Below are 11,650 nucleotides of genomic sequence, written 5' to 3'. Positions count from 1 at the left end.
TATGAGGCCAAATTTTAGAAATTCTAAAAATAGATTTTTGGTGACGTCACACTTCGGTACTGTATGAGAATCATCTTATGAAATATCTGTCATCTTGACATTTGATTTTGACCTTGATAGGCCGCAGATTTTGATAAGACCAGAAAAAGTCTGCGGTTGCATGCCTCATTGAAAAGTTCCTACAAGACGGTTACCGTTTACAAGATGTTGGTACCAAAGGTCCTCTTGGTGCGATGATGACAGTCAACTGCGATCAACTACTGTCTTATCGAGGTGAGGACCCTTCTGGTGTTAAGGGTCCTTTTTGATGTTAATACTTAAGGGTCCTGGGTCTCAGGGTCTGGTTTTTACGGTATGCCACCAAAGGGCACGGTATCGTCATGGTTTAAGTCCAGATTAACACCTTTTCATGTGTAAAAAAATGGCTAGGAAACAAAAGATATCATGGTAGTGCCACGCCACCTCATGCCGGTTTTATTAAATGCCTGTGTCCTTTCTTACCGGCGCCATTTCACGCCAGTGAGGTGTGGTACCGACATCGTGTAAAGTCAAAGGTTCATTCACACAAACTACTATTTCAGAAATCTGGAAACGTGATCCCAAAGGAAGTTTGGACCTTGTCATGGCTACGTCGAGTGAGCGTTAATGGGATATGCAAAGGCGGTGTCACTAAGTGGGGAGGACGAAACACGCTTTAGTAAAAAACATAAACATTGAAAAATCAACAAAAGAACTATTAACTAAAAATTAAAGAAAATGCAATTTTTTACAGTTAAGAGATTGTTCTGTTAAAGTGCTTTTAAAAAAGAACTCTGGACTGGAAAAATTTCCAAACTGTGCTGGTCAAAATGAGTTTTTAAAGAATTTATATATACGTCTACATTTTCTCTTTCTTGGAAGGAACGGATAATCGATACAATCAACCTTTGGAGATTCCTTGATGACATTTTTAAAGACAGATCTGTCGAATCTTCCTTTTTCATATCCTGAAAAATTCTCTTTTCAGGAGTTTCTTTTCCTTCAAAAACTGATTTCTCTCTTTTTGCGACGTTTTTGGGAAATTTTCCGTTAACAAATAGACCTTGCAAACCAAGTTTTGAAACAAAACTCCTTCATTTGTTGCTGGCACCAAGTTATTCTGGATCTTTTTTCGATCTATTTCCTAAGTCAAGCTGTAACTCGTTGTACAACTTAGACAATGACAAATTTTTTTGATCATTTTTGTGTGCCTGCTATGGTTGTTGTATAGTAACCAAGCTAGAGGTTAAGGCATATTTAAGGGAATACAAAACAGTTTCTCACTGAATCATCTATATCGATAAGAAACTGTGCCTTGCATAAAAAATTTTGCTCTGCAGAAAAGTGGAGGGGCATGGCCCCCGATTTCTCCAGCCCTGTTGTTAATAAAGGCAAGGCTCATCAACATATAGAGGCATTATGGCACCATCCCTCTGGCATCGCAATCATTGGTGTAGTGCTATCAAAATTACAAAATGGGGGAGGGCTGGAGTCTTGCACAAAATGTTGTTAAAAACGATAGCAAAAAAGAAATTTGCTTATTTTCGGCATTTTCAGCTCAGCTCCCCTAGGCCCCCTAGCATTGCACCCCCTGATCGCATTGTTTGAAGACTTCGCGTTGGATTTGCTTCACTAGGATGACGGCTTTCAGGGAAACTGTTTTTAGGGGGCCGGATTGACTCCGTAAATAAAATAGTTTAGTAACCTATAGCGGTATAGAAAATGTAAATGAACTAAAGGGCTACCTTTTGAAAACACATGAAAATGAATGGAATAGGTTTCGTTGGCTGTGTGAGTAGCTTTTTACAAGGGGTCTTCGCAACATTCGCAAGGGTTTTGCATTTTTCATTAAATAACATAATAAGAAAGAAGTAGCGATGGGGCAGAGGGGTGTGGTGAGAGATTTTAAGCTAGAGTTTGAAGTCTCTTTGAAAATGGAACAGCAAGACAATTTCTTAATTTAGGTTTCTAGATGACAGAGATTAGCGAATGAGAACATGCTTTTTCAGAACTGATGGGCATTGCGATGAACTATATTTGGTTTTGCTATCTCGAATTCTCAGGCACTGACCTTTTCTCCCAACAAAGAACACATTGTTTACGTCAACAACAACAACAAAATAAACTGTCTATGAGCATATTTTTTGTTTATAAAAAACAGGTTGTTGAGATTCTAATATCCTTTTTGTGGAAATAAGACGGTCTTTCCGTATTGTTATTCGGAAATTGAGATGCTCCTTCCAAATTATTATTCTGCAGTCAACTGTAGGAAATGTTCTTATATAACAGTTCTTAAATAGACAAGTCCCTACGAGTTTTATAGCAACACTTCTTACAAGAATTGTGTGCAGTTTATTTTTGCCCTGTTCTGTTAAACCTACTTTAGTTGTACAGACCTTTGTTTATTTTTAATCAGTTGTCGTATGTGCGTAAACTTTTTAAACGGTTATATGTATCATTACCTGAAGTACTTCTAATACCAGCCTTCGTATTATCAAGGGAAATTGCTGCATCTTTAAGGGCAAGGAAGCAGAATTTTTAAAGGGTATTTGAAAGTCACCAGCATATGATGTTCATGGAATCGAAAAAAATTAGAATCACATCCACACACCATTTTCACCCGCGTATGTTGTATTTACATCATTTAACGCTATCTTGTATACCTAGTATAAGTCAAACTTTAGCCATTTGGGCTTCGTTGAGTTCTTTAGCTAAGTGTTGCGTTCTAATAGGCTATGTTCTATGTAAAAAAAATTTGTTTTAGCCCCGATGTTTCTCATACGAGGAGACTAGAATTTCTCCTTATCTAAGGTATTGGGACCTCATAACTGCCAACTTCTATGAAGAGACTTCGAAACAAAATGTTGGCAACGAAAAAACCCCAAATATTTCTGAAATTCAACATTACAGTATCCCATATTAAATCTTCATCGGAACTGATAACGAAAAAGATAACAAAACAAATAGATTAGTTATTAGTTATTAGAATTAGTTTTTAGTGATATGTATTATTAATATTAGTATTAATATTAGTTGAAAGTATGGATTCAAGAAATTAAGATTGCTTCGATATCCTAACGAGACAGGTACGGGAGAGTTAAGGTATACAAACATAAAGAAAATATATTTCAGCTCTAAAAAGACGCATAAATGGTTTGAAAGAGCATATCGTTGCTAGAGGCATAACATTTCTTGGCTTTCAATTTGAGAGATGCCTATATAACAGATTCATTACAATGTTTTCGTTCTCTATAAAACTCTCGTCAGATTTGATGAAATTATAGTCAGCTTCTCTATCATTCAGTTGGATCCTTGAACCTTGATCGGGCGATCCTTGAAATATGATACTAAAAACGGGAATGCGACAATGACGGAGAAGAGAGTGAGAAAAAATATGGAAGGAAAAGAGGAAAGGAAAGACGGAGAGGAGATAAAGAAGAAAAAGGTGGAATGTGAAGTGAAATAGGTGAGAGAAAGGGAGAAAAAAGGGGAAGGTGAAGGCGATGGAGGGGGTCAAAGAATTTTGAAGGAAAAGGAAAAGGGGTGGAAGGAGGGAGGGACTGGGAGAAAAAAAATAGAATGAAACAGGGAAAAAGGGAAGAAAAGGGAGACAAAATTGATAGGTGTAAAGCGAGGGGTAAAAAGAGTGGGAGAACGGTGAAGGCAATAGAATTGGCAATAGAAAGGGATTCGCATCGAGGGCGTGTTGTCCTTTGCTTGATACTGTCGCTACATCAAGTGAACCAAGAACCAAATAATATTAGGTGTTAATTGTTCTTAGGTGTAATTGTGATAAAATGCACTTTAAAGAAGACTCGGGTTACACCGATAAATTTTTCAAAATGGCTTTGAAGAAAAATAAACATTTTACAACATACTGAAAGCTTTTACGTCTGACACTCTTCAGAGTGTGAAACATCGCAGGATCAATTTCCAATTTTCACTTTTTGAAATGATGAAGTTTTGGTTTTTGTTAACAGATAGACGAAGATCGCTGCTACGTCTCTACATCTGCCGTTAAACAGCAAAGAAGCATAGAAAATGTATTTTTGATTTTTGATGCTAAACATCACCTACTGACGTCCAGCACTGATGTGGCTTTGAAATTAGAGGAACAGAGACTTGAAGCTTTGATGACTTAAAAGAGTGCCTTAAAGGCACATAATTATATGGACTCATTAAGGGCTGAAATAATACAGCCATTGGATAATGTCCTTTTTCTCTAAGGCACTATGCCCTTGGCAAAATGTATAAAACAAACCTGGCCGTTGCAGAGGTCCCAAAATTTCAAGGTGCAATCAAGTGATCCACTAAATATCCGATGAAAATTGAACTGAAGACAGGTGACTGCATCACTGTGGCCTTCCAAGGTTGTAAGACATGTTCCAGCTTTGATATTCCATACCTTTGACAGATATAAATAAAATGATAGGAAGGAAAAAACAAGGAGGATTCTTGGAGTCTACAGATTTAGAAGAAATAGGAAATAAAGTTGAGTCATATCGTACAGCAGCAATGCTATCGTAGAATTTAAATGTTTAAATGACAGGCTTTTCCTGGAAATCAGTGTTTTAAACTAATTAAGGGCAAGCAAAAGGCTTTATTAGTTAAATGATTCATGACTGCAAAATCGTACAGCTAGAGTGTAATGGAGAGAAAGAGCTGGAAATGCAAGGAACAGATTCTGAGGGGTAAGGAGACGATGGGCAAGGGACAATAGGCGAGGGACAAGAGGCAATGGACAATTGGCAAGGGACAATGGGCAAGGGACGATGGACAAGGGACGATGGACAAGGGACGATGGACAAGGGACGATGAGCAAGGGACGATGGGCAAGCGACTGACGTTGTAGGTATGAAGACAGAAAGGTAGGGAAATGACCAAGCTGGAGAAGAAGAAGGACAGGAGTTGTAGAGACAGGAATATTGTAGGCAGGAATAGATATTTTTGTGCAACAGAAACATTGCTACTATAAACCTGGGCCCGGTCTGTAAGGATCTGACCATGCTTAGGAGTGATAGAAACAAAATAGCTATAGCCTAGAGTATTGAAGATAGGGACATAGACAGAAAGAGGTAGAGGCCATAAACAGGGTTGTCATGAACTTGTGTCACTTTGGTTAGGTGCAGGACCCTAATGACGCGTTAATGTAATAGATCTGATAAAAATGTTACAATAAAAATTGATGAGTGAAATTAACAAAGCATTCACCTTAATGGTTCTGTCAGCTGAACCAGAAACAATTTTTTCGTCATCAAATTGAACGCATAAAACTGCAGCACAGTGCCCCCTGGAATACGAGTATAGAAATAGCAATCACGAATGGGGCAAACGGGGGGGGGGTAGAATAAGGTTTAATCAGAAGGAATTAGAATTAGTAATCTTAAGGTTATGACCGCAGTAACTCTGATCGAATCTGATCTCTACTAAAGTACTATCCACAGAAATCTTAGCCATTTCCAAAACAGGCAAGAATCCATTACGAGCCTCTAGGCAACCATGAAAAGTAAAGTTGCCACCCTAATAAAGCAAGTGAGATCTTAGTCAAAAAGAGACATTGCTTGTAAATCAACCAGGGTATAAAATATAATCACCTTTCTTAAATCAGCCTCATAAAACATGCGGTATTTGGTATGCAGTATAAAAACAATTTACCATACTTAAAATGGTTCGAATTAACTTTTTATGTGTGATATACTTGTTATGAGTTTATTTACATCCGTGGTCTAGTAACTTTCACATGAATTGCAAAACCAGAATTATTATCGGAAAATGATGACACGATAAAGTAAGAATCAAAACATTTGAGGTTGACTGAAAGGAGTAGTATGTTCTAGTCAAATGCGCAATTTTAATTAGGATACGTAATTTGTGGTAGGATGAAGGAAAGCACTTGAAAAACCAACCAGAATAAAACCACCGATTGCATTATAGATGCGAAAATGATTTGCCTAATGGACTTAATACTGTTGTTTTCTGTATTAAAGAAAAATTTAGTCTGTCGTTTCCTGTTGATACATCCCCATACAATAATTACAAAGTAATGATTTCCTGTTTAATAATGCTTCAATTTAAATTGAAAATTTTGAACGACCATAGAAACAGTTTATGACTTGAGACCTAGGCTACAAACCTGAAAGTAACCTTACAGTCTCCGGTTTTAATGTCCCACATCTTCAGAGTTTTGTCGTAAGAACCACTAACTACTTTATTTTGGTAAACCTAAAAGAGACAAGGTTTATTAATTCCTTCAGTGAAATAGGTATGCCTGTTTTTTAAGAAACATTCACAGAGGCAGCCCAAAGGCAAGGGGGTATCCTTGGGGTATTTACCAGATTTACACTACATATTCGTCAGACAGGTCCGTTTAATTCTTCTAAAAATGTACAGGGTGAGGGTAGGTCGTACGTTCTAAATATTTGCCAAATAGACACAGCACTGCCAGAAGTAGATAACACCGATATTTTGCAAAAGAACGTGGCCTTGAAGGCAATCGACAGATCCTAAAGGGGCTTGAACCATCTTTCAATCAAACATTGACCAATCGGTGAGCGTGATTCCACTAACACGCTCATCGATTGGCTAATATCTATTGACAGATGGCTTAAGTCACTTTTATATCTGTCGATTTCCTTTAAAAAAATTATCATTGGCAACATACGTCACTCAATAGGATTTCGGCGGAAATTGTATTTTTCATTAATGCAGATTTGTTCATATAAATAGAATGCATACAGGAAATTATGGTATAACAGAATTTTGGATTTGTTATCCTTTTTGAAAAGTCTTTGTTGTTATTACCATAATAATATTATCGAAATGAAACGAAAAGAACCTGCAGACAGCGAACGGTATCAGAATGGCCAACCATGGTGACTTTGCATGCGGCACTACTCCAGTCACAACCAACCACAAGGTCCCAGACCTAAAAAAAGATAAAAAAGATGTTACCCGCAAATTCACATGAATATCAAATTTGATTCAATAAGAATGCTAAAATAGACGCAGAATGGAAATAGGCTTCACTCCTTTAGCTCTTCTGGTCAGGGTGCCGTCCTGAAAAGTTAGGAAGAGGGGCTCTACTATAGGCATGTTTCAAATGCCACACCCACGACCACACCCTTACTACACCCATTATACTTGTATTTGTCTTTAAGACTCGCTGTTGCATGTAGAAGTCGTTCAAACTATTCTATGAAACAAAAGATTGATAAGAAATTGCTCATTAATGAGGAATCTATAGTATTATAAAGGGTTGCCAACAAGGAATTCGCCCAACCAAATATGAAATCGCTTGTTTAGGGGGGCTGAGCCTCCAAAATCTTTCTGAACTTTAATAAGGGGGGGTGAGTCCTCTGAGAGCCCCCCATCCGACAGCACCATTGCTTCTTGTAGAGAAAAGTATTTTAGGTCCTTTCTCAGGAGCCTTGAACGGGACTAGTACAATAACAAATAAACGATAGATAAAACTCTTGCATCCTTCAAGCAACATTCATCTTTTGTGAGATAACACAACCTGCATTATTGTAAATGGTCAAAAGCCGAATCTCTTTAATTTATTGCTTATAAAACATCGTTATGTTCTAAAATGGATCTCAGTACACAAAGGACATGGTCTGCTAAGCTCTTTATATTCGCTTGGTGCAAGCAGTTTTCTTATCATCTGAACACAAGCGCCTTTGAGAGGACGTATATCTGTGTTTTTAGGAAAAAACACGGTAATCGGGTTAGTTTCTTTATACTACTGAGCTCATAACAGTGGCTAACTATAAGGGGGTCACTGACAAAGGAATTCCTGTTTATAGGAATATATTTATAAACCCTTGTCTGGCAGATATATAGACGTAGGTGCCCCCCTCCACCAATTGAAATGCTTCCTACGTTTATCGACAGACATCTTTTCCGATAAAATTTACCAGGTAATCTACAAGCAACCTCTTACAATTTCCAAGCAGTTTCAATAGCTCAATTTGCACCTCTCCTCAGGTAGCCCTATATAATTGATCAATTCAAATATTTTGTCCAATAGGTTATATTTGCCTGAACTGTCTTGAGACACATTCTCCTCTTTCATATCTCCACATAAGACATTAAAACAGTAATCGTATGAAACAGGATAGGAGGATATGTCTGCGAAGGAGACGGTTTAAGCCTGTCAGAAATATTGCGGGTATCTTTGCGCCCCAATCTTTATCCAAACATTTGCTCCGTTTTTAAGCGTCGAATGCATATGCCTCCATTATTCTATCAATTCTGCAGAAAGCAAAATCCTCAGACTCCAAAAAGGCCGACCAACACTTCAATCCCTTCGTTCGCTCACGCATGTGTATTTTGAGAGCAGAGAGCACACAGGGCAAGCTTAGCTTGTCTTAGTAGTTGACAATGATTTAGCGTAAACACGAGCAAAAAAAAAAGATTAAAGCATATCACAAAGAAATCTACCATAATTTCGTCTGGCTTAACCAAAAGTAAGTTTGTAAGTAGAAGACGATATTGGGCCATGATATATGGTAACAGAATTTGCGGTTTTTATTTCATTTCAATTGTAGAATGTCATCTCAATTGTATATACGATAAAGCACAGTGTCTTTATCAGCTTGGGTCATAGATAGGTCATAGTCCATATTTTTTGAATTTTTACTATGTATTAACACCGGGGTTACTGTCCATACAGTAGAGACAGTTGGCTGTGAAACGATCTAAGTGCTACGCCCTTAAAAACACCCTATAAAGTTTCAACTCCAATTCCTAATAATCTGCGCTGAGAAGGAATGAAAGTGAAAAAAGGAGTTCGTTTGACAAAAACAGGTTATTTTAAATCAATTAGGGGGATAGACCCTCCTCTACGCCTTCTCTGATCTACCGATAGAGAAACCAATTGACAGAATCCCAGTTATCACTCTCATTTACGCTTTGATTATACCACCTTCTTGTGATTTGCATCAACCTGTAGACCAGGAAAACAATGACGCTCGTACTGTCTATAAATAGAGAAGCGAGAACATTTTCCCTGAGTGAAATGAGAGGGCAGTTAGCTCTTTTCTTGAGACCAACGGAAAGCGTTCATATGAATAGTCGAGTTTGCATTTGGATTCACGATTTCATGCGCAGGGTTCGTTCATTAATACCCATGGAACTCGGTGCTAAGGCCAATTTGTCACACAAAATTTTAAATATTTTTTGAAACACAAGTTCCGTGAAAGCTGGGGGCTGAGAAGGCATGGCACCCCCAAGTAATGCTCCATTGTGCTAGAAACCTTACACCTAATTTAATGATAACAACAAGAAAACTTTCAGCTTTTAACATGAATAGAAAAAAGTGATACTTTCAATAGAAAACCGGAAAACTAACCGGAAAATTTTCATCCAGAACAACTTTTGTGGTCAATTTTTTTATATATTTTAGTACATGAGCAAACAATACCAAAAGATGGTGTGCTGAATAATCAAATAAGCAAATAAAGGTGGAAAATCTTCGCTAGCACATGTACAACCTACGTCAGCAGCAGTTTTGTACACCCTACGCCAGCAGCTTTGTAGAATATAAAAGCTAAATCATTTGTCTCTACCGTCGCCGCTGTCTCTACCGTCGCCGCTGTCCCTACCGTCGCCGCTGTCTCTACCGTCGCCGCTCTCTCTACTGTCGCCGCTCCCTCTACCGTCGCCGTTCTCTCTACCGTCGCCGCTGTCTCTACCGTCGCCGCTCTCTCTACTGTCGCCGCTGTCTCTACCGTCGCCGCTGTCCCTACCGTCGCCGCTGTCATTACCGTCGCCGCTCTCTCTACCGTCACCGCTCTCTCTACCGTCGCCGCTCTCTCTACCTTTACTGCTGTTCTAACGAATATGAGTTTACAGTCTGATTGAAATCCAGCCCGTGTCCGAATGGACTGGACGAGTGAGAACATATTTGTCGATTATTATCATTCAATCAACTCTTTGATCTTAATTTGGTAAAACATAGCTTTACTTGTTAATTAAGACCAAACATCTGAAATGTTCTCTCTGATTATAGAAAAACATGCGCTTTTGATTGAAATGCGGGCTTCTGGGAAATATTGTCCCTGGATTGACAAAGATCTTAAGGATTTGATGCACTCAAGAGACAAACTGAAAAAATCAGCAGCTAAAGGTAAATCCCCAATACTTATGGACGCTTACAGAAAGATCCGTAATAAGGTCAATGCCTCTTAAGTTCGGTTGAAGAAGCAGCATTATACCAATAGGATCTCTGCATGTAAAGGTAATATGAAAGAATCTGGGAAAGCAATTAATGAACTTCTCAACAAGAGATCAAAGTCAAGTATCTGGTACAGAAACACGGTACAGAAACATTTATTGTCTCATAGAATCTGGTACAGAAACACGGAACAAAAAGGATGTTTCTAATGCAATGAACCATTTCTTTTGCACTATAGGTAGTGATCTAGCACATAAAATACAACCTGCCGCTAATCCCCTTCTAACAGGTGAATATGAAGTTAACAAAGATAAGGCTAAGTTTAACTTCAAGATAATTGAGCTGAAAGGTATCAGGGATGCATTTGCCAAGGTTAAAACAACAAAGACCTTTGGGATTGACAATATCTCTAGTTGCTTTTTAAAGCTTGCTTTGCCCTATATTGGGAACTCTCTGGCTTTCCTGTTTAACACATCCATTGAAACTAGCCAGTTCCCAGATGCATGGAAAGTAGCAAGAATTACTCCAATACTCCAAGATGGAGATGAGACTGAAAAATCTAATTATCGTCCCATATCAGTCTTGCCTGTCATCTCTAAGCTCGTTGAATAACTTGTTTTCAACCAGATGTACCAGTATATGAGAGAAAAAATTGTTTCTTAACATCTGACATCTGACAAATCAGGTTTTTTGCGGCTACATTCCACATTAACTTGTTGGTTTAAAATGAGTGATGACTGGTACAACGGGCTCGATCTCGGTAAGATCGTGGGATTGGTATCTTTTGACCTGAAAAAGGCATTTGATACGGTCGACCATGATATTTTCTGTAAGAAGCTCGAACTTTATGGCGTTCAGCAGCGAGAGCTGTCTTGGTTTAGGTTCTTCTTATCCAACCGCAAACAATTCTGTAGGGTTAATGGTGTTGATTCGAATGTCAGAGAAATAGAAGTGGGTGTCCCACAGGGTTCATGCCTTGGCCCTCTTCTATTCTTCATCTATATCAATGATCTTTCACAGGCCATTCAAGATTCCTCTGTGACTATGTATGCTAATGATACCGGTCTTTGTCATCACTCTCACGAGCTGAATGAGGCTATAAATAGCGATCTCAAGAAATTGGAGACTTGGTTGCGAGGCCATAAGCTTTCATTGAATGAGGCAAAAACTCATTTAATGCTCATATCTTTCATCATGTTTTTTCGGACCCTTATTCAGACGTTTTATGTATCAGACGAAAAATCTTGTAGACAATATGTTGTAAAATGTTTGCTTTTTTCAAAGCCATTTTTCAAAGCAAGATTATTGTGGTCGCATAAAAACAGATAAAGTTTTCTATGAACGGATTAAGCGCTTGTGTATTAGAAATCCAAACTTAGAAGGTATTGTGGTAGTTTGCATAAAGGTTAGGCGATAAAATGATCAGCTCAAACATTGCCTATGGTAAAATAGAAA

General features: G+C 38.2%; 1 protein-coding gene across 1 annotated transcript in view; it reads right to left on the bottom strand.

The window, feature by feature from the left end:
• LOC135692378 (uncharacterized) overlaps positions 1 to 11,650 on the bottom strand; it is a 56,420-nt gene that overhangs the window by 25,729 nt on the left and 19,041 nt on the right. Inside the window, exons 10-13 of the mRNA XM_065210463.2 lie at positions 6,854 to 6,943; positions 6,152 to 6,240; positions 5,230 to 5,308; positions 4,280 to 4,423 (exon numbers count right to left, since the gene is read on the bottom strand). Of these exons, the coding sequence (XP_065066535.2) occupies positions 4,280 to 4,423; positions 5,230 to 5,308; positions 6,152 to 6,240; positions 6,854 to 6,943 (402 nt within the window). The remainder of the gene's footprint in view (positions 1 to 4,279; positions 4,424 to 5,229; positions 5,309 to 6,151; positions 6,241 to 6,853; positions 6,944 to 11,650) is intronic.

This window comes from Rhopilema esculentum, chromosome 3 (assembly GCF_057945365.1).
Source record: "Rhopilema esculentum isolate cy_ngs chromosome 3, ASM5794536v1, whole genome shotgun sequence".
Lineage (NCBI taxonomy): Eukaryota > Metazoa > Cnidaria > Scyphozoa > Rhizostomeae > Rhizostomatidae > Rhopilema > Rhopilema esculentum.
This window is presented reverse-complemented; position numbering and strand designations above follow the sequence as displayed.